At 45.0% G+C, this 22,273-nt stretch overlaps 3 protein-coding genes across 6 annotated transcripts; 2 read left to right on the top strand and 1 right to left on the bottom strand.

The window, feature by feature from the left end:
- Positions 1–166: 166 nt before the first annotated feature.
- Positions 167–8,165, top strand: TMEM138 (transmembrane protein 138). 3 transcript variants are annotated; one of them, XM_082221887.1, is made up of 5 exons: positions 167–345; positions 1,696–1,946; positions 3,305–3,476; positions 7,159–7,234; positions 7,461–8,165. In XM_082221887.1, the coding sequence occupies exons 2-5, from the start codon at positions 1,819–1,821 to the stop codon at positions 7,571–7,573; spliced, it is 489 nt and encodes a 162-aa protein (XP_082078013.1). In that variant the 5' UTR covers positions 167–345; positions 1,696–1,818; the 3' UTR covers positions 7,574–8,165. The 3 variants fall into 3 exon arrangements, with proteins under 3 accessions (XP_082078013.1, XP_082078012.1, XP_082078011.1); XM_082221886.1 differs by lacking the exon at positions 167–345 and adding an exon at positions 976–1,127; XM_082221885.1 differs by lacking the exon at positions 167–345 and adding an exon at positions 1,134–1,294.
- A 910-nt stretch (positions 8,166–9,075) lies between these two features.
- Positions 9,076–13,625, top strand: TMEM216 (transmembrane protein 216). The gene is made up of 5 exons (XM_082221951.1): positions 9,076–9,192; positions 10,151–10,252; positions 10,566–10,658; positions 11,652–11,853; positions 12,980–13,625. Exons 1-5 carry the CDS (start codon positions 9,180–9,182, stop codon positions 12,993–12,995), a joined length of 426 nt encoding a protein of 141 aa, XP_082078077.1. The 5' UTR covers positions 9,076–9,179; the 3' UTR covers positions 12,996–13,625.
- Positions 13,626–13,980: 355 nt separating this feature from the next.
- Positions 13,981–22,201, bottom strand: LOC309531499 (fascin-like). 2 transcript variants are annotated; one of them, XM_082221074.1, is made up of 8 exons: positions 21,777–22,201; positions 20,764–21,013; positions 20,084–20,131; positions 18,952–19,233; positions 17,751–17,869; positions 15,943–16,096; positions 14,819–14,992; positions 13,981–14,231 (listed from the first exon to the last, which is right to left on the bottom strand). In XM_082221074.1, exons 1-8 carry the CDS (start codon positions 22,080–22,082, stop codon positions 14,032–14,034), a joined length of 1,533 nt encoding a protein of 510 aa, XP_082077200.1. In that variant the 5' UTR covers positions 22,083–22,201; the 3' UTR covers positions 13,981–14,031. The 2 variants fall into 2 exon arrangements, with proteins under 2 accessions (XP_082077200.1, XP_082077201.1); XM_082221075.1 differs by lacking the exon at positions 20,084–20,131 and having other exon boundaries at positions 21,777–22,199.
- Positions 22,202–22,273: the final 72 nt, after the last annotated feature.

The following is a 22,273-nucleotide window of genomic DNA, read 5'->3' as shown; positions in this document are numbered from 1 at the left end:
TGTTCCACGCCAGTAAGTTATTATTGTAGACTGGCAGCGGCGTTAGGTAGGTGCCCCTTAATCTGCTGAAATCGCGCTGCAGGATTTCGCTCTGTAGCTGTGGTATCAAAACAAAAATAGATTTCCGGTGGTCTGATTTCACTGGAACGACTGCATTTTTAAAAATTGAGGCAGTAAACACGGATTGATTTCATCAAATGGTGGAATGCCTCTCCAGCAGCTGGAAGTTCCAGTTTAGTGCGCTGAAGGAGACCGAAGGAAGGAAGGAAGGGGAGAATTATTTCTTTCGCACCGAAGTGGTAATAATCCACCAGAAAAGCTCAAAAGCCGGATCAGCGGCAAAGGGTAAATAAAGGCAAAAACAAAAAACACGCTCTCCGCACCATGTATCATACAGATAGGGGAAAAGCGCCAGCGGTTGTCGTCTGCACGCGGAATTTCAGCTGCTCATAGAAATCAAAGGAGAAATTGAAGATTTTACTTTAGCAATAGTTGGGAAGCAGGTGCCCACATAACGAGCAAAAAGTAGTAGCAAAGAGAGGAGTCTATAATTTTCTAACTCGGGGTCTTGTATCAGGTGAGAGGCGCGCGCACACCCCTGTAAACATTTGCGGGTGTAGCGCGGAGTCTACGGAGTTTAGTGGACGAGGGTGGTATGAAGAGGCAAATGAACTAGATTGCTGTAACCTGAAAATGCAAATGTTCGTGCTACTTCTGACCTGCACCATTAATAGTGTCCTTGCAGGGCTGTTATAAGCAGCTCTCCAAGCCAAAAACCCCGGCACACAAATGGTGAAATGTGATCCGACTGTGCTGGGCCATGTTTTAAATGTTTTTGTTTTTGTTGTTTTTAAAACTAAGCATCAAAAAAAGTAGTCCCCTCTAAGCCGCTGTAGAATCACGGGTTTCTTCCAGATGCATTCACTTCCGCCCCATGGAAGACTTTATAAATGGCTTCCAGAGGCAGGGCGGAAGTTTCCTATCCGGGCAACGAGATTCTCCGTCCGCTCTGTCATTTACAACTCTGTGACCGTGACCGCAAGGGCGGCAGCTTCCGGCCAGGCTGCCTCCTACGCTCCCCTGAGTGGCTGCGCCGTCTCCATGGGAACGGGCAACTGCCGCGCCAGGTGAGGGCCGGGAGCAAAGAGCGAGCTGGAGCAGCGACGGGCCTATCTTTCGCGACCTGTCGTGCCCCGTTACTTAACACGGGGAGCGTGAGGTCGAGGGCGCTTGGGAGCCCACAGAACGAGATCGCGTGTACCCGGTTCGAAATCTTGATCACCAAGGAGATGAGGTCCGTGGCGCTTGATCCGTGTTGCCCAGGAAGAAAAGGCGCCTTTTCCAGCCCCTTGGAGGTGGCTGGGGCCAGTCAGCCCTCGCCACCCACCCTCGTGCTTTGCTTTCCACTGTGTAGAAATAGGAGAAAAGCCGCGGAGGGGCAGCAAGAGTAAAGTTCTTAGATCACCGAAAAATGTTAAGAACAGTGTTAGGCAGTAGCAGTTAACGGTGCAACCAGTCTTACTTCAACAAAGGGATTCTTATTCATTGTTTGTATTTCTGACTGGTTTATCTTTGCTCTCTAGTGCTAGATTGTGTGTGGTGTGCTCCAGATTTGTGATGCCCCCCCTCCCCGCTATTATTGCAAGTGTTGCTCACCTTATTCTCCCTCTTTCCCCCCACCTGGTGTTTCTGCAGGTTTCAGGTCTCTGCCCAAAGGGAGCTATGAGTGATTGCGCTGGAGGAAAAAGTTTGTATCCCTCTGTTGTGTGAGCATGAGGTGTCCCTCTCATCTGGGATGCAGACACTGAGGCAAGGAAGATGCTCCAAACCAGCAACTATAGCCTGGTGCTTTCCTTGCAGTTCCTACTGCTGTTCTATGACCTCTTTGTCAACTCCTTCTCGGAGCTGCTGCGCATGGCGCCCGTCATCCAGCTTGTGCTTTTCATGTGAGTATGGCACAACAGTGGGTGCTTGTCACTGTCTGGGTGTTTTTTAAAGGGCTTGTATACATTTGTCTCTGAAAAGATGCTCAACAGTGCTATGAGCTCTTAAATAAGCTGTAGGGATCAAAAACGTGGTTACTCTTCAGGTCCTTGGATAGAACTGTATACTAGTGCTTGAATAAGTGAATTGGAATGGAGAAGAGATGGTTAGTATGTCTACTCAGGAGCAACAGTGCAATCTTATATATTATTTTGACTCTGAAGGAAGTCCCATTGTTTTCAGTCATGCTTACTGTTGTGTAAGTGTGCATAGGATTGCAGCTTAAGCCTTTATGTATACAAGAGGACTTGATCCATAGTAAATGTGCTTAGGATTACAGAGAATTTGCCACATTGAACACAGTGGAACTTTTTTGAGTAAACATGCACAGGAATGCACTTTCTGTTTGTTTCTACTCTTCTTGGGACACTCTCATTCAGGAAAATGGGAAGAAGAGAGTGCCAGAGAAGAGATGAATGGAGGAATGAAGTAGAATAAAAGATACCAAGAAAATTATTATTCTTTCCCTACTCCTGAAACATCGGCAGTTAGTAGGCTGTATTGTGTTGAATGATATTTTTAAAGGGGTGGTGCTATTATAATCCATTCATTCTATCTTTTCTCTGTGGGTATTAGCAGCTGTTAGCTCAATTGCCATTACATAAAGTTCTACACTCAGATTATGAAAATGAGTGATAAGCAGGGGGAAATAGAGATAGCTGCAGCAGGTATTATTTCCATTGTAATCTTCTAGAAAGGGTTTCGGGGTTCCCTTTCCTCTGCAATTAGTGGACTAATGTCTCACTTGGCAGCATGGACAGTGAAAACTTCTGCAGCTATGTTAATCTGCTTTTTGTTCTCCAAGTACTAGGCTTGAGCCACAATTGTGGAGAGCCTGTGGCCCTCCAAACGTTGCTGGACCACAACTCCCATTATCTATGACCATGGGTGGTGGTGGGGAGCTGGTGTCCAGTAGTATTTGGAGAGCCACAAGCAGGGGCATACCTAGGAGTTGGTTAGGTGAGCCCCTGCCAAGAGTGCAGGCTTGGAGAGTGTGCACAAAAATTGTGCCTCTCCACTCTGGCTTGGAGTGGCTAGGGACTTGCTTTCCTGTTCGTGTGCTCCCTGGGCTGCTCCTCCAATACTATGGGTGGCTGGGCAAAGCATGCAGGCTCCTGTGGGTGCTTCGGTGGAGAAATGCAATTGTGCAAGGGACCAGGGTGTGTGTGTGATGCCAAGGATGCAAGGGAACCTAGGTACACCTCTGTGTATAAGGTATCTATCAATCTCTGTCTCATTAAAATGTTTGCCTGTCTTACAGCATTCAGGATATTGCCATCCTCTTCAATGTCATCATCATCTTCCTCATGTTCTTCAATACCTTCGTCTTCCAGGCTGGCCTGGTTAATCTTCTGTTCCAGAAATTTAAAGGGACCATTGTCTTGTCAGCAACATACCTTGGTTTGAGCATATCCTTCCACATCTGGGTCATGGTAAGGCAGGAGAGGATTGTTTATACTGGTTATCAAGGAAGCCCAGATTCTGAATACAGGAGTAATTGTGCAAGCAAAGAAAACACACGTTGAAACAAACTTTATTTTATGCTCCCTCCAGGTTTAGCACTCTGTAGTTTTTAAACATGGAGGTCTGGATGTAACAAAAAAGCAGTATGGTAAATGGAAGAAATGTTGTGCAAGAGCAGGGATGAATAGAAGAAACTAACAGGTTAGGTTACAACAGGTAGCTGTGGAAGAGATAGAAGTGCTCTCTATTGAACCCTAGGAATCCCTTGCAAACACCACCTGTGGATTTCCAAATTTGTTTCAACACTCATTATATTTTTAAAAGAAGCTCAGGTTTTTGTACCAACTTCTGTGTGATAAATAATGTGTGCAAAATTTGTAGAACAGTAGCTGTCTCATTGAACTGGTTGAGGAGTTCCCAGGAATAAAGACCTGGGAAGGAGTTGGATTAGATAAACCAAATAGTATTTAAGACATTTAAAAGCTCGTCTGATGAAACAGGATAAACTGGAAGGGGTCCTAGCTGTTGCAACTGTTATAATGCAATATATTATTGTGGCTTGGCATGTTAATTCACCTTCCAACCTTTCAGAATCTTGTTAGTATAAAGCTAGAATTTCCTACTGATAGGGTTAGCTGGATACAGGAGGCCTTACAGTCTTCTTTGACCAGTGTCCCCCCCCCCCTTTGGGGCAGTTCTGTTTTTCTCAGCTGTCCTTCGTTCTTCACCATCACACCCTGGACTTCTTGCATACATACCAATCACTTCTTTTTCTAAGATCTTTTTGAACAAGCATACTTTTCTTTTGCTTTTGATGAGCATAATTTACAGTGTGCTCCATTATTCTTGTTTTCTTCGGACATCTTGTTACACTGACTTCTGCTCACATTAATTTATTCTTTTTAGATATCTGTGTCTGAGATCCATGAAAAATGATTGGCCTTGCAATAATTGCCTAAGCTGTCATTTAAGTGGTCTATTGTACATTTTGTTAATACTGTATTCATGTGATAGCAAATCACACAAAGTACCCTAAGTTAACGTATTGCATCGTCCATCATAGTTGCCCTCTTATGGTCTTTACTGAGGGCAAGCTTGTTGTGTACATGTGATTATGTGTAAGTTGAGTGGTTATTAACATTTGATTGACTTGGTTTACTGGCACTTTTTATGATTTGGAAGCTGTGTAGGCAACAGCTCATCCTTCAGATTCCCCCCACCGCCCAATTTCCTGGTTTCTCTTGTTGCTTCATGCACCAAAACATTTCACCTTCATGCTGTCTTCACATCTTTTCAATGTAATGTATAGACTTTGTACCCCTTAACACTGCTCAGTATGCTTGTAGCAGAATCTATTCTTAATCTTTTAACTCTCTCTTTTTTTATGAAGCAAAACCAAACAATCCCAACAATAAGGAAGACTGATGTCTTTTTCAAAAGAACCAAGAAGAAAATTTATATTTTGATTCTTATAACAGACTTCCAAACTTTATCTGCAGTTTTGTCAAAGGCAGCCATACATGACTACCCATGCTGATTTGCAGCTGCAGCTATGGACACAAATGGAGTATTGGAATGTGACTCACTAATTTGCTCAGTACTGGCATTAGTGTAGTCCTAGTGAAGTCTGGTTGAAATGTTATATGTTTGCTATTATTTTGTAATATTGTATAAAGGTGGCCTCTCTAATTTATTGATTATTGGCTGTATAAGTAAGTTTCTTGGCTGCAGCGTTGTCCACAGCCCATTATTCCATTGACTCTCGCTGTGCTATTAGTTGATTGGGGTGAGCCCATTGGATCATTGAAATCTCATAGAATGATCAATATATGCTTTGTTCTGGCTCTATTTGCTCGGTTCTGTAGTTATCTCCTAGGTTTGTCTTGTCCTTCTAGGCAGTGTGCCTGGGCATTTGTCCTATATCACATATCTTGAGCTTTAATAACTGTTATATCATTCACCTTTTTTCCTGGACAGATTTGTGAAGTTTAACAGAGGTCACTGTAATTTGGGTAATTAAAGGGAAGGAGGACAGAAGCATTTGGGACAAAAGATTTGTAGGTTTCCAGGGTATTTGGAAGCGTCAGGAAGCTGTGCAGAAGTTGTTTTGGAACAGTGGCCAGGAAGTATATTTGGTCTCTGAGCTTTTAGTTGATCAAACTGTATTTTCTGTTTGACACCCTGATCCATTGTAAGCACTCAGCATTTTTGCTGTTGTCGCAATAGGCAATGATCTGTGTGATTTACTTTTCAAATATCAACAGATGTTGTGATTTAAAAACGAGGTCCTAATTCCTGGTTCTTCGTGTGTCTTGCTGTCCAGCTGCCTAAGTGAAGGATACATATTTAAATTCAGTCCAAGTTTTGTTCAGTGGAGCAAACAACTACAATGAACAGGTGTCATTGACATGCAATGACTTACCACTGATGATGGGCTATATTGCCAAAGAGTCATAAAAGTTCGTGGTACAGCACCCTTGGCTTCTTGGAACAGAATGTTTAAATTCCAAAGCAGTGCTTGCATTGATATGAATTCACTGCACTGAAGGCAAAAACCTTCTCATATTTACAGCCTCAATAGTCTAGTACCTCCCTATGGATTTCTTTGGCTCTCTTTAGATGAGTGAGGGCTTTACGGAGGCTAACAATAGATTTATTTCAATCTCACCTCATTTCCAGTTTGAATAACTCAGTGTGTCTATTTTCCTTTTCATTCCCCATCCCTTTTTTTACTCTTTCTTTTAAGATTGCATGCCATTATTTGTAAATGGTAAACCTGCCTAGAATACACTGGACAAAATGGTACATATTGTAGTTAAGTCCCAGTATCTTGTCATCTCATATTTAGGGAATTAATATCTCATCTTTGAAGTTAGATGAAGCAATCTAGCTTGAAAGTTGGGTACTACTGCTTTCCTAAACCTTGCTTGGTGAGGCAGGAGGATTTAAGAGGATTTTCTGTGATCAGTTGTTGAGAGCTAGAATAGGTCTGGTTGTTCTGTATAAATCTGCTGATCCGATTAACCTTTCTTTGCTCCCTGAGCTGCTCCGAGTGCTGGCATCCATTCCATGTGGTGTCTGGTTGCTTAACTGTTAAGAAAGACTTGGAATAGCCTATTATGACTGGGAACATGAGTTTTGGAAACTCTCTAGTAGTGGATCTAACATCATTACTCTTTTTTTCCAACAAGCTCAACAAATATTGTGTCTAATTTTAATGTGGGTCAACTTTTGGTTTTTATTTTATCTGTGAAAATATTTTTATAGATACAGTTGCATAAGTCCTGGTTTAATATACTTGGAAAAAATGTGGAAGCTTCCTTGAGTGGGATGTAGGAAGGGGACACACCAATCAATGGGATACCACAGGCCTTCTTTGTTGTCCTGGATTATTGCATGGTTTCTAGAATGTTTATTTGAGATTGTAATAATCTCTGAACTTTCAAGAGAAGTAGTTAGGAATGTTGCTGCTTCCTAAATATATAAATAATTATTGGGAGTAGGAAAATGGGAGCCATGTTTCTCAAGGAATTTGGTAGAAAGATGGGGCACTGAAGAAAGTCTGAAAGGATGGTTGGTATTGTTTTGTGTTGTTCTGGGAGGAACAGTCTATTTCCTGCCTTTAATATTTCATACATTTCTTTCCCACAGAACCTCCGCTGGAAAAATTCCAACTATTTTGTGTGGACAGATGGGCTGCAGACTCTTTTTGTTTTCCAGAGAATGGGTACGAGGCTGTTTCATTTCTCCCCTGTGTTATGACTTCTGAGCAAAGCTGAAAAATTTATCAATGAGGCTGGTTCCATCTGTGCTTCCCCACAGAAAGTAGATGGGACAGGGAGCAGGGGGAGTGTAGCTGGGGAGATAATGGTGAAGTTGAATGTAAGAACACTAGTAAAGTTGCTACAGGTGTTGACCTTGCTGGCTTGTGACTTATTTCTGATTGGTTGCAGTGGCTGTGCTGTACTACTACTTCTATAAGAGGACGGCTGTGCACTTGGGAGATCCCCGTTTCTACCAGGACTCTCTTTGGCTACGGAAAGAGTTTGCACAAGCACACAGTTGACAGCTGCTTCTGGATCATTTGGAGCAGAGGCCAGCTTGCTAGAATGTCCAGAGAGATTTTACCAATATCTTGCAGCAAGTTGCCCTCCTCCCACTACAATTTGTCTCCTACAGTCAAGTTCTAAATCTCATGTGGTCAAATGACTTCATCCCTTTCCTACATTCGTGCACATTAGGCTACTCATCAATGGAACTGCTCTTTTGTGGATACCCTGCTTGCTACTATATGCTTCTCGGTCTCCAAGCACTCCACAATCCTCCTTTCAGTTCAGCAAACTGCACTCTGGATTTGGCTGAAGCCTTACTGAGGAACGATTTGAAGTGCCAAACAGATTTGGCTGACAACTCCCACTGAGTAGCAATGCTGCATTTTCCTCCTTGAGAATATTTTCTTGCCCTAAGCTCCCCTGTGGCAGAAAAGGATTCCTGCCTTCACTAGTACCTCTGACAGTGCGACAAGAAGTAAAGACTATGGTTTGGCTTTGCAGTATTCAGCCTGAGCAAATGTACTCTTATTGACTTGTTAGATTCCCCTTTTGTACTTGCATTTTTATAAATGGTGAGAAAATAAATCGGCTCTTTTTCAGAAACCAGAGTGTGGTGATCTTGCTTTATTGTTTTTCCTCTAATGTGTGGTAGTAAAAGGGTGTTCTTTCCATTCCAAGGCTTGATTTATTACCACCAGTTCTCTGTGTTGTGCTGTTGATACTAAAAATAAACCATATAATTTAGCAACATTCCAATACAGAAAACAAATGGATGTTTTCGTTACGCCTGGCATGTGTGTGGTTTAGGGCAAGATAATGAAATTCACAGAAAAAATAAACTGGGAGGGGGAACAGAAGCTTGTTCCTAAAGCGCAATACCCAGGAAATCTTGTACTCTGAAATGTGGGGCAGGACTCCTAACAGTAGAATTAATTGTGGAACGCTGTGGGCCTTTGATGGAATAATCAAAAAGGTTTTGAGGGCAGGAGGGGATGCTGGGTAACTTGTTAAGTGGTGGATTTTCGGATATATACGAGCTAGGTGCCATTTGGGCCACGTGAACTGAGCAATCCGAGGTGCGTTGTATGATGCGCGTGTGTGTATGTTGTCCCCACTTCCCGGGGAAAAAACTTGTAAAATCTAAAATAAAAATGTGCGTGTGAGGAAAGGGCGGAAGAAAAACGGGGCCGTTACATAACAAGGAAAGAAATTGGTGTCGCTCCTTGTCAGAAGGAGCCCCCGCGTTTATTTCCTGCCCCCACAACTCGCGCGGAGGAAGCGCGGGTAGCATTCATGGGTTACCATGGAGACGAGGCGACGCCGTCCCCGCTCGGAATCTGGGCCTCCGCCCCAAAGAGACGCGGCTCGATATCCGGCATCGAATGCAGCTTTTTGCCTTTCTAACGGGTCTTCCGGCACAAAGAGGCCAGGGATAGAGCGGCTCTGCTCTGCGTCCATTCGGTCTAACGTGCTGGGAGCGAGGGAGCGAGCGCGCGCCTTGCCAACCCACACCTTTCTGCCTCCGCGAACGCTGCGCGCCACTGCGCCCTCTCCCGCTTTTGTGCCGTGAGCTCCGCCGGAAGTGGGTTTCCTGCGTAGCGGTTTCCATGGCGATGGAAGATGGCGCCTCGCAGTAAGTCGGGGTCCCGGCAGCGTCCTAGGGCCCTGGGGGCTGCGAGGTCACGTGACCGCGACTGATCCCCGTGGAAGGCTCGGCTCTTCTTGATTCCCACCCCGCTCGCCCGGCCCGCCGCCCAGGACACCCCGAGCCCTGGAGCAGGGACAGGAACCGGGCTCCGGCTGCAGCCCGGCAGCGACGGCGGGGATCCGACGGCATCCCGCCAAGCGCTCCCCAGGCGGGAGGAATAGCCGGAGCGAAGGGGAGGGAGGCAGAGTGGCCCCCGGGTCCCCAGAGCCTGATGAGGGGCCTCTTGGCTCAGCCTAGCGCTGAGCTTCCGCAGAAAAACCACGTCCTGCCGGAGGCTGCCCCTTCGCAACCCTCTCCTAGCGTAAAGCTGCCCAAATACGGGGTTTTGGACCCTTCCAAGGGGTTCAGTTCGGTGGCCTGGGGTTTTTATTCCCTGCTGCTGGTTGGTTTCCCTTTGCCTGAGGTATGTTAGACCATTTGCTGAGGTTCCACGCTAAGCTGGTGAGGACGCAGCATCCCAAATTTGAGCTCACAACGTCCAGTACACCCCCAAATGCAAGAAAGGCGAAATGAAGAGTAGCTGCACACAAGGCTTGTGTTCTGTGCCCTTGTCCAGCCCTGTACAAATATTGGCGTCCCCTAATGGCTGTTGTCATCTCGGGGCTTCCATTTTGACAATCTTCACCTCACACCGGTCTCTGTTGACTGAGTTTAGAACAGAACTGAGACTGTCTCATTGCTGCTTGGCTTCTTAGCAGCAGTTTCTGCTTGACTCACACCCTTTGCCCTGCTCCTTTCTGAGGGAAAACCCACCTTGGGATAGATTGGAACAAATGGCAGTCCTGGGAAAACCAGAATTGCCATTGGCTCTGATTCAGCTGGAAAGCAGGGGGACACAAAATGTTTACCCCATAGATAATCATATTCTGGTTTCACCCCCTAGATCGCCAGCTCTCCTCCACCCCTCTGGAGATTCTCCTGTTCCTGAACGGCTGGTATTATGCAACATATTTTCTGTTGGAGATTTTCATATTTGTCTATAAAGGTGAGTTTTTGAAGGGGTGATATGTTTGGGTTGCCTGCAGGCTTTTTTAACGCATTTACCTTGTGGCTCTCGCCTGAAGAAAGTGAAAGAACAAAGTGGATAGTGTAATTATTTATTTCTCACCTAGCTGCTTAAGAGTTCACAGCCTTTTTCAGAACCATCCATGTCCCAGCGTTTGTTGTCATTCTAGCTGCTACATTAGATGTTAACCAACATCAGACACTCTTCTTTTATTAAGGAATTCATTAAATGGGAAGAGGCATCTGGCTTTGCTGTTCTCTTAATGCACATGTCCATTTGTGTACCCGCTTAGGACTCCTGTTGCCCTACCCCTCTGCCAATTTGGCTTTGGACCTGATTATGCTTTTTCTCTATCTTGGGATTGAAGTGACCCGGATATTTTTTGGTGAGTATTCAATAAAAATGTTCCCACGAGTAGTGCACTCACCTGCCATTTTGTGAGCATCTTTGATGGCACTTGACCTGAAAAGATGACTCCTAGGGAAACCCAGCCAGATGGGCAGGATATGAATAAAATTTATTGTTGTTGTTGTTAAGGTGGTTCACTCATCGATAAATTCCGCTTCTCCAACAGCAAAGGTGTTTGAGAGTAGAGTAGTTGAGCAGAGTGTAAATTGCTGACAGTGCCTTCACTCCATCATTCCAGGCCTTCCTAATTATTCTGCTGAACTGGAATAGGTGCCTCCAATGAAATGAGGCTGAAAAAGGGGCTCTGTGGTACATCCCTTAATTCGGGAGTAGGTAGGAGGCAAGACATCATTATGTGGGTGGAAATATGAGATCCCATTTATCCAGTCTGACTGTCCTTCCTGACCTGAGACTAGCTTATGAACTACAGTACAAATGTTAAATGCAAAATCCCATTCCTTATTCTCTGTTAAATGATTCTTGATTCAGGTAGATAGCCGTGTTGGTCTGACGCAGTCGAAATAAAATAAATGTGTTTTTTAAAAAAAGTTATTTATTTTTTTTAAAAATTAAAAAAAAAAATTTTTTAATACAAAATTGTTCAGTCATCAACAGATTTACCATACCCATTGAGTCAATCACCCATCTTCTACTACCCTTCTGAGAAATACCCCACCCCACCTCCCATTATATATAAGGTTCTGGTGACTTCTGTTTCAGTGTATCTGAAGAAGTGTGCATGCACACGAAAGCTTATACCCAGAACAAACTTAGTTGGTCTCGAAGGTGCTACTGGACAATTTTTTGACTTATTTAGTTAAATGAGTTATTTTTTGACTTATTTAGTTAAATGAGAACTGATCCCTGAAAAGTAGAGCTATTCATTTTGTGCCATCAGATTCCAAATACTGTGGCTTTTATGCTGAACAGGTCTATGCATTTTCTTTTTAATATTTTCTGTGTATGGCAGGCTCAAAAGGGAACCTCTGTCAACGGAAAGTGCCACTTGCTATCAGTCTGGCTTTAACCTTTCCAGCAGCAATGATGGCAGCCTATTATCTGCTGCTGCAGACTTATGCTCTGCGGCTGGAGGCCATCCTTAATGCTATCCTCCTCCTCTTCTATGCTGTGGAGCTGTTACTGGGTGTTCTCACTCTGGCTGCCTTCTCCAGGTACTTTACTTGCCTACCATTATGGTATTTTAGGGAAATATTTTTTTATGTGCATTGATTAGATTTTGTTTTTTAAGACACTGACTGTATTTACATGTAATGTTGGGCTTAGTGCTATATGGAAAGGTCTAAGTGAAGTTTCAGGCTCGTGTGTGAGTCCCCATATCCCCTTCCTTTATGGCTGGGAGGACGTGGAAGGATTTACTTTCACTTTTAAATAATCCCTGTTTAGCATCATGTTGGAACCAAGGATCCTGGTTTAAAACAACAAAAGTCCTGTGGCACATTAAAAAGTATCAAATTAGTTATGGCATAAGTTTTCATGGACTAGCTTAAGCTGTAATAAATGTGTTAGCTTAGCCTTTAATGTCCCCCAAAGACTGGACAATATTCAACCAAATACCCACACTAGTGCAAGGATTAGTATTAGTACAGTGGGACTTCTGTGCTCCATGCCATTCCCAGAGCAGATTTAAGGGGCATGCAGGTGGGGAATATGCTCAATTGCACAAGGAGAAATCTTTCTTCTTAGCGCTGTGTTGAATGCAAGCCTTTCTGTTATACTCTCTGGAAATTGGTATACTGTAACTCTGATCCGTTTAAGAAGCCAACTTTATAACCCATAGTGTAAAGTTGATTTATTATGGCACTTACCAGAGTTTTAAACCAGGATTCCTGATTCAGAAATAATGCTAAGCTAGGATTCTTTAAAAGTTTAATTAAATAGAGAACATAAAATCCTGCTGAAGTCCTCCTTGGCCGTTGTGGGAGAACATGCAAGTTTGACGTTCTTTTTCTGATTCATTCAGGCTCAATGATGTAATGCTAAATTGCACAGGTGGCTTATCATATATTTATGTTGGTTGGCTTATTTCTTCAAACAGGGGAATCAATGGAATACAACAGGGATAAAGTACCCATGGGCTCCCCAGATGTTGCTAGACAACTTCCATCATCACTGATTATTGGCTATGGTGGGAGTTGGATTCCAACATCTGGAGGCCTGCAGGTTCCCCATCCTTGGAATAGGTGTTCAGTCTGTTCCACTGTACTTTGGGTAGGAAGGCAGAGGTATTTGCTGTTGCTGTTGCTAAGATCCTCATGTTTCCCTCTGTATTTTCTGCAGCTTGGACTCTTACTGAGAACCTTTGTGGGCTGCAATGTATGGAACTGTGTGCTCTTCAGACTGGAGAGAGGCTGCATGAACCCTCCATTTCTGTGGCTGGAACAAGATGAGGTGTGGGTCCAATTCCCCCAATAAGCTGAAAGGCGGCGGCTCAACTTCTCATTTCAAGCTCATTCAGGTAGAGCACCGTTAGCAGGGTCTCCAGTGTCTGGAAACAGTTTTCATGAGATGACGGACCCACACACCCTAACTAAGCTTGCAATCCTCCTGGAGGGCGCCAATTGATCCATTCCAACTTTGTACCTTTGGTAATTGACTCTTGCAAGTCAAAAGACTATGGGCCAGTGAATGCCACCTAATAATCAGACTTTGCCTGCAGCTGGTGTGTCCTTTGAATTCCCCAGCGTGGTACATTCTAACAACTCAAGACTCTAGCATGTGTGCAGTGACTCAGGAGGGCAGTCTTGCTCATCCTCCCTAATTGTTGTGTTACCTCCTGTGCCCTCTTCCTGAATGTGGGTAGGGATAAGGGCAGCAGGCCTTGTGCCCCTTCCCCCAAATCAGTGTTGTTATTGGTGTGTATTGATAATTTGTGATACTTGGTTTTCTACTGCATCCTTGGAATAAATATTTATTTTTAAACTACTGAAGCTATGTGGAGCTTAAGACAAACATTGGTACACTGGGAGAACAGCAGTGCTCCTAGAAGCATGGGGGGACCCCTCTTGGGCTGAAGAGAGGTACACATCTTTAAGATAACTGAGGCTTTGCAAATCATCCTAACTGCAGGAAGGTGCTTCAGAAGGGACCTCATGGGCACAGAAAGTTTTTGCATAAGGAAATTCATATGAAAGGGTCCTGGCTTGGGTCTGCTGTAGGTAGCAGAGCTTTCATTTAGAGTTCAAGTATGCCCTGTGTGAGGGAGGATCTACGGAGGAAGGGTCATTTCCAAGAGGTCTAACACATGGGCCAATTGGGCATCAGTTGAGATAAGCATGAAGTAAGCCCACACAGAAAAAGTTTATTGGTGGGAAGAGCAAGGTCAGATGCTCTCAGAAATGGAACAGTGTTGCTCCAGATGCGTCTGAAGCCCCTGCCCATAGTCGGCCTCCTTGCTCAGCCACAAAAAACTTGTTGTTGGGTGCTTTGATGATCAGGCAGCTGGAGGATGCAAGCTGGATGGTGAAATTGCTGGGACGGTCACTGTTTACCAAGATTTGTCCATCGTTATCCAGAGCCCAGTACTTGCTGCCTGCAGGTCAAGTGGCAGAATTAGTGGAAGGAAGGGTGAGGGTCAGGGAAGGTAGAGGTGTGGCAAGACCAGCTCTTGGATCTCTCTGACTTTTACGAGGTAAAAGAATCACAGGTAATTAGGATGTGCTTGTCATGGCAATACTAGGTATGGTTTAGAAAGAAACCATGTATAAAGTGAAAACATGATCGACACCTAGAATAAGAGAGTCGGAAGGGACCCAAGGGTCATTAGTCCAACGCCCTGCAACACAGGAATCACAGCTAAATCAACCATGACAGATGGCCATCCAACCTGAACAGTAGTTTATCCTTAATTGGGCCTAGGAAACTATTGTCCAGGGGTCATGGAGCAAAACAAAGGGCAAAGGGGGGGAAATAGTGATGATGCGCTCTCTTGCATTGTTTTGGTTTGGGAAAGCAAGTTTTGGCTCCCTCTTATAGCTACGTATAAACTAGGCTTGTTTTTATAAAAATCCTTTGATGGCAGCTCCCATTTATGAGTAGGTCATGTTTCACTCGCAACACAGATACTAGGAGACCCCAACCCCTTGGGATATACTTAGTCCCACCTGGAAACATACTAACCAACTTGGAAGTTGTAGTAGCCTTCCTCGGTGAGCGACAGGCTGCTGGCAACATAGCTGACGCAGTTCCCTTCCAGCTTCCTCATGTCAGAACACAGACCCACGTAGCCGGCATCACTGTGCAGGACAAGCAGTGGCCGGTTCACCAGCACCAGCAGGAAATCTTCACTCTTCCCTGAAGGTACAAGGGAAACCTTTAGCATTGGCCTGGCTTTCAAAGAGAACTATTTTGCCACCCTTCCTTTTGCTCTCAAGAGGGAATCAGCTCCCCAGGGAAAGTCAACTTCAGTGCTAAAGATCAGGAGAAATCACCCCACACTGAGAAGCCAGGCTGAGTGTTGTAACAGGGGCCTAGAATTCACAATATCTCCCTCTAGTCTTTCTTACTTGATTCAAGGTGCTGCTTATGGCACAGAAAGCTTTTAATGGCTTGGACTTCAAATACTGTTCTTCCCTTGGGTTTTATCCTGATTTCTACTGTCAGTAGCATTTGCCCCAAAGTTCATTCAAGTAACCACTATGGACAACAACTGCACATCTGTTTCTGGTGGTGGTTCCCCCCAAACTGGAACTCATTCTCTGACTGCTTCCCAGATCATATTACAGAAGCAATGTCAACCTACTTGGTATGCAGTTCTGGGGGCCAGGATTATATGCACAGAGGGGCAGTGTTTTAGTGAGTCTTAGGGTGTTTTTTTCTCTTTCATGTAGGCTGTATTTGTAGTGATGTTAGCTACTCCAAAGTGTAAGGAAGGGAGTGTAAACAGAACTCATTCCATCTTGCAAGAGCAAGATTATGAAAGTTTTGGTTGCTGGTTTCCAACAAGAAACCCTTGAGGTGTCTAAAAAGCCATTTCACAGGATGGGCTTAAGGTTGGCTCCCCATGTTCCAATTTTATATCCAGGGACAGCTTGGTTTCTGTGCAAAGACATTCCCCACATTATTCCTCTAGAGAGCTATCTAGGGAGTTAGTGCAAGGCTGTCGCTTCCAGTCCTTTCCCCTAGAACTACCTAAAGCTAATTTGCAGCTGGCAGTGTGCAGTCTCTCTTCCCACCCTAGCTGTGTTCACCTGTCCACACTGATGCCCTGGTGCTTGTAAGAGAAGCTCTCTACCAACTTGTACCTGCAGCTTTGGGAATTGCCAGGAGCTGTCCATTGGGCCGCATGGACACTTGCTTGTCTGCTATGCGGAGACACACCTTTTGGTCTTGGTACTGGATGTCGAACCAGACATTCCTGTCCTGTTTGGTGTTGCTGTTAATACAGTCATTAGGACCCTGCAAAAGACAGGATGCATTCGTTGGAAAGTGCTTTTTGTGTTTTGGGGTTACTTTGACTGATAGAAACCTTCTGTAGCAGTCCCTTTATCAGCTACGTTCTGAGATCCATGTTGATATATTTTCAGTGGAAGGTATTTGGTGCTGCATCAAGACTGAGAGTTCCATTGTGGTAGGTGACGCAACACAAGAGTACAGCAATGCATGAGCTTCTCAATACCAGGGAGGTTAGTCCAGCAGCAGTTACCTCCAAAAGGGGAAGGTTTCTAGCATCAGCAAGCTAGGGAGGGTGGTGGACCTTGGCTTTATTCAAAGCCACTTTATTGTTGACTTCACACTTCAAGTTGCACTATGTGAACCATAGCCCAGACTGAAGCCAAACTATAAGATTTCTAAATGGTATGTTAGATGTGCAGTATAGGTTTTGAAGCACAACAAAAATCTGCAAAATTTCTGACTGGGTTCATAGCAGATAGTGTATGTGCACACCATGAACAATGCAGCCAGAAGACCACCTTCAACTCTACTTATAAGTTTCATTTAGTTCAACAAGTTTTACTCCCAGGTAAGTGAATAGCAGACCTGAAAAAGATGTCTCCAGCGCTCCAGGCTTAAGCAGTTAGCTTTCTCTTAAGAGGTTGTTCAGGAAGATGTGCATTCCTACTGCACACTTACATATTTCATCTGTGGCAGGGATGAGAAACCTGAGGCCTTCAATATGTTGGAGTAATAACTGCCAGCCAATGATCAAGGACAATAGGAATTTGAGTACAACAACTCGAGAGCCACAGGTTCTCCATCCTCAGTGTACAAAAAACAATTTTCCACTTTTACACAAGGAGGATTGTGTATAATGCCCTGTTTTGCTTTGTAGAATAGAGTAACTCCCCCCACCCGCACTAAAGTTGACAAAAATATTTTGGAAAAGGCCTGAGACAGCCCTTACTAACATTAACAAACAAGTCCAGGACCAAGAGCTATCTTCTGCTATTTAACAAGCCTCCTTTTATCAGTTCTCTGCTTGCTATATTATTATCCTCTTGATTTGCAGCCTGCCTTTCTGTATTAATACACACATGGCGCAGATATATCTTCTTCATCCGGGGAGACTTGGTGAACACTTGAGGTGGCAAAGCCTCTACTACATCGTTTCAAGCTTACGACGTTTTGTTTTTTGAACCAGGCCACAATTTTTGTGAATGATCGCAGCCAAGCGTCAAGGATGCCGCTCACCCACCTCCTTGCTCACATTTAAAAGAATTCCAGATTAAGTTAGTGCACCACAATCTGGGCACAGGTGTATCCAGTGGAAGCTGATCCACTTGGGCAAAAGGGGCCCTGCCCCACCATCCTCACTCTGCCCTTGATCAGTCCCCCCATTCTCACTTACAACCAGTCGTGGGGTGGGGCTGCCTGTCAGCTTCCTCCCTCCTTAGTCTCAGTGTTGCCCATTGTAGAATATAGTCAGAAGGAGGTTGGGGACAAGACTGGACTGAGTGGCTGTGGCTGAAAAAAGCTTGGGGCTTTCTGCATGCAAAGCATGTGCTCTACCACCTACGGACTGCAGTCCTTCTCCATAGTTAGGAAACAATTTGAAATAGCTGGTCCTGCCTGATTGCTGCTGTTCTTCGTAATGCGTGGCAGGCACACTCACCAAGGACATATACGCGCCGCTGTGGCTACGGAAGCAGACCTTCTTTGTGGTGTCATCAAACAGCACCTGGAAGATCTCGGTGTTGCCGACAGCCATAGCATTGGCATAGAGATCAGCACCTGCAGGGGGCAGGGAAGAAACACCCGAGGTCAGCATTCCTACATATGCCATTGCCCACTCCTGCAGGCTGAAATCAGTGCTTCATGGATCGAAAGAGGAAAACATTGTGCAGAGAATGGGGGCATTGTTTGTGTGTCAACTGACCTAGGATCATTTGGACCTTCCTATCTTTATCTTTGGAGGCAGGCTGGTTTAAGAGCACAAAACGTCACGTGCAAGCCTAAATTCAAATCCTCTTTCAGATCTGGATTAATTGTGCACAAGTTAAATGTGCCGTAAGTTGCTGGCTTGCTGTACTTCGTTTCTTCCAAAGGAGTGCAGTGTGTGGATTCAAGTAACCTGTCTCACCAGGGGAGCCCGATGGAAGATCTCTGGCTACATGGCTTCTCCCATGGCCCCCCAAATCTGCTCTGCAGGTTCAAGACAACCCCCGAACAAGTATGTGGGAAAGGTGAAATCACTTCATCTGGGAAGCAGAACAATCGCCTTAAAATGACATTAAATTCCATCCTGGGTTTCTCTAGTCAAAGCACTTTGTGTGGTTTTCTTCCAGTCTTCTTGCCCTAGTTCTATAGCTACACCATTCATTTCCTCAGGTTTTTGCTTTTTCAGCTCACAGCCTACTTAGCCCCATTTCGATTGGCCATCTTGTATTCTGGTTAGCCTCCCTAGCACTTCTGTCACACCACTTTTAATAAGAAATGCTGTGGTTTTTTTCAGGGACCGTAATCTTACTGGATCCTTGCTACTTCAATTGTATGTGCCCTTTTTCTGCTTCTTACTTCTGCATCCTCTCTTCAGCAATCTTGCCTCTCAGGTCCCAGCATCTAAGCTTACCTGCCTTCTAAGAACTCCTCCCAGCCTTCACCCTGCCTCCCGAGTCAGTCTTATCTCAGTTTTACCCAACCAAACTGACAACTGCCCCATTGCTCGCAGAATGTGGACCACCACTGTGCCTCATTTTCTGAGCAGGTGAAATGGTCACAAACATTCCATCTCATCAGATCGGAAAAGCCAATCAGCTGCAGAGGCTCCACAAAGTGCAATGCAATATAGATAGTACTGTTTTCTCCTGACTTACCTGGCCTGCAGCAAATGAACTTGTTAGTAGAAGAAGAGCGCATAGAGACCTGGGCAGGGCTGGATTCCATGCTGAAGAGTTCCTCCCGTCCAGGTTTGTCCATCTTTACGGTTCTCATGCTACCCTCTCGCCCAGTCAAGTACTTTCCCTCCTCATCCCGCAGAGCGACCAAGCCGCCATGCACCTCCAGGGAGTACAAAGTTTGTGGGGTAACATCTGGTACCAGTGAGCCGTTGGAAGCCAACAGTTTGCCAGCCCCATTCCTCAATCCATACTTCTTTGCTGGAGACAAAGGCGAGAGAGATGAGAGGTTGACAGCAGCTTGGTGTTCAGTCCTGGAAAACAATCTCCAAATCAATTGTCTTACAAAGCAGCATCAGGGCTGATGCTTGTTTCACTGCAGGATTGCCACACAAACCCACCCTGCCTGCAGTTCCAAACACCAACCCTTTAGAGCACGCTAGTCCTGTTCACCCTTAACATTTCCCATTGTATTTCCCTTACCCAGAATCTCATATATCATTTGTACATGTGTGTAAACAGCCCCCATGCTTTGTTCTGATAGGCAAGTTGAGGTTCATTGGGCCTCAGCTTTGTACAGCATTGGTGGTGCTGATACTGCATTTGTTTCCTCGTAGATTACACCCTATTTTTCTTGCATAATTACTTTGGGGGTTTACATGTTTGCTTGATAAAGCTAGAGGCCATGACCCCCTACCCAGGTATAGTGAGATGTGCCATGGGCACATGCAGGCTGAGATTGGGATTGAAGTCATGTTCCCATCTGCACTAATACACACCTTTATCCACACTACATGTGTGTTTTAAAAACTGGTTGTATTAGATTATTTAGCCTAGTGTGCAATTTCACTTAAAAGTGTGTGTGTGAGAGTGGGGAACCTCCAACATCAATACGGTCAGGAAAGAGGATTTGCACTTGGAAACTTCACTGCACAGACAATTCCCTTTCTTGCCTTATTTGGAAAGTTTGCACTGGTGTCTAACTTACCAGAAAGTCTTGCATAGGGCAATTAGTAGTTCTAAGAATTACCCAGGCTAATTAATGATGTCAAGGAAATCAAAATTCCTGCCAGCCACAGTGACTTTTTGGGTAAACAGAATTTGAATTCACCTGGTATGTATGGGGAAAATTGCCTTCTCTCACCATTGGACTCCAGACCTATTGGAGGAGATGCAAATGACTCAAACTGAACTTTTTCACACATCAATAACAGAGGACTATCTTAGAAGGTGCTTGGGTGGCCTTTGGATAGAGATGTGTAAATAAGGCAGTGTCACTCAAACTTTTTGAATTAAGACCTTCCACTTAGAAGCACTTACTGCCTTCCCAGGCCACCCCACCCACCTGTAGCACTTAGAAATCCTCATGTACAGGTAAAATCACAAGCAGACAAACATCTGTAGAATAAAGTAGCAACTTTCTCACTGTGGGAGGAGAAAGCCTGTGACCGGTACAGACTTTCTCCATCTCTCAAATTTCTCAAGTCTTTCCAGGTGTTCAGACTTACCCCAGGTGTCTGCTCCATAGTTGGAGAGGATAACAGAAAACTTTAAACAATCCTTAGTTCAGAAGAAGCAACTTTCTTGTTAGTATGGTAGCTATAAGTCCTCATCTGCAATAGGAATTGCTGTGTGTGTGTGTGTGTGTGTAACCCTACAGCAGAATGAAAGCTTGTTTTGCTTCTTTAACACGCTCCCCCAACAAAGGGGGGGGGGAGATGTGTGTTACAGTATTAGAGAGAAAAATTGACATATCAATTGAAAACAAAATAGGAAAATGCCACCACCCACCTCTGAAATCATAGTAGATAGTGATGACTGATTCAGCCCCCCAGGGCATGTCACGGTCACAGCGCAGCACCCCAGTTTTATCATCACACCGCACATAACGCTTCCTGTTGGGGTTGTACATGGCAACATTGGGGTGCACAGCCAGGTGGAGGGTCCATTTTTCAGTTTCGGTGGCAGCCTGGGCAAAGCAAGTGACGTTCTCCTCTGCTCCACCCAGGTAGCGCTTGGACTGTTCATTTTGCAAGGACACCTGCAGGGAGGGAAAGATGTCTGGTCAGCTACATTGCCCAAGACAAGAAAAGCAGGAATACTCTCAATGAGCAAAGAACATGGCAGAATAAAATTCAGGTATCATTACACCAGTTACGTTACACCTTTGGGCTTATGGAGTTGCCATGATCACCCAAGTTCCATTGTGCAACAGTTGTTTCCAGTTGTGGATGGGAAGTGGCTAGGGCACCTTGAAGGATACACCCGGCAACTCTTAGCACAGGGACTCAAATAAGCTAGTCAGATACATTCTCTCCCCTTCAGCCCATAGTGGCTGACTATCATACTGTTTGGCCGACAGGGGCAAAAAGCTTTGGCTCATGTTACTGGCTTCCCAAGGAGACCATGGGGGGGGGGGGAGTCCAGGAACATTTTGCACTCTTCCTGATGCACTTTACAGCACTGGAGTGCAGGAATCTGCTGCCTGGACTTACCCGTAAGAATCTAGAAAAACCCTGCTTCTCACCACAGCAAACTAGTCTGCAAATCGAGCTCAACCCTGCCCTCATTTCTGCCTCTTAATTGTAAAAAACATTTGTAAGCAAAACAAGAAGCCTACATTTGGGTAATAGCGGAATAGTTTTGAGGCCCTTTTGAGGCAACTTTAAGCATTGTTTTCCTACCTTCTGCCCTCCGTCTCACCCACCCACCCAACCCTCTTTGTCCAGAATTCCAGCCCGATAATATCGAACATAAGCTACACTTGAGAGATAGGATGCTTGTGCCTGCGTGAGAGACAGCACCTTGCCATCTGGATACTGATGCAAGAGAAAGAAGGTCTGAGGCCCTGGTTTGTCCTGGTCACAGGTGACTTTTCCATTTGCGTCAGCCGCCAAGTAGCGTTTCAGTGCACTGATCAGGTGAAGCTTTTGGCCAGCCCCTTCTCCTGGGCCAGCTGCCCCAGCTCCCTGTGGGCTCACAAACTGCAGTACCCACAACTGGCGAGGCTTCAGTTGCTTGCCTGTGGCTGCCACCTGGAAACGGAAAGGTTCAGCAGTCAGGTACCGGTTGGCCGCATTAACAAGGCCAAATTCTAGTGAGTATGTCATGGTGAGAATGACAAGAGACTTGAATGGTACCCATTCATCAGACCAGTTATCTGGGCTCACTTGAGATTAATCCTGGTCCCTTAGATCACAATCATCACCTAGCAACCAGGTAAACCCACCCACTCAGCATTAAGCCCCTCCCACAGACTGTTCACCACTCAAGCTGCATTCTGAAAGTACTACCACCTCAT

Source organism: Podarcis vaucheri (genome assembly GCF_965113315.1).
Source record: "Podarcis vaucheri genome assembly, chromosome: 1".
NCBI lineage: Eukaryota > Metazoa > Chordata > Lepidosauria > Squamata > Lacertidae > Podarcis > Podarcis vaucheri.
Note: the sequence above shows the minus strand (reverse complement) of the source record. Positions and strands in the feature narration are given on the sequence as shown.

Bases quoted from the DNA above. Each gene is read 5' to 3' on its own strand.
- TMEM138 (XM_082221887.1), top strand. From the start codon at position 1,819: ATGCTCCAAACCAGCAACTATAGCCTGGTGCTTTCCTTGCAGTTCCTA. The intron at 1,947-3,304 runs GTGAGTATGGCA...CCTGTCTTACAG, and splicing joins ATCCAGCTTGTGCTTTTCAT to CATTCAGGATATTGCCATCC. The intron at 3,477-7,158 runs GTAAGGCAGGAG...TCTTTCCCACAG, and splicing joins CCTTCCACATCTGGGTCATG to AACCTCCGCTGGAAAAATTC.
- TMEM216 (XM_082221951.1), top strand. The intron at 10,253-10,565 runs GTGAGTTTTTGA...GTACCCGCTTAG, and splicing joins TTTCATATTTGTCTATAAAG to GACTCCTGTTGCCCTACCCC. The intron at 10,659-11,651 runs GTGAGTATTCAA...TGTGTATGGCAG, and splicing joins AGTGACCCGGATATTTTTTG to GCTCAAAAGGGAACCTCTGT.
- LOC309531499 (XM_082221074.1), bottom strand. From the start codon at position 22,082: ATGACATACTCACTAGAATTTGGCCTTGTTAATGCGGCCAACCGGTAC. The intron at 17,870-18,951 runs GTAAGTCAGGAG...TGCCCCCTGCAG, and splicing joins GTTCATTTGCTGCAGGCCAG to GTGCTGATCTCTATGCCAAT. The intron at 14,232-14,818 runs GTTAGTATGTTT...CTTGACCTGCAG, and splicing joins CTACTACAACTTCCAAGTTG to GCAGCAAGTACTGGGCTCTG.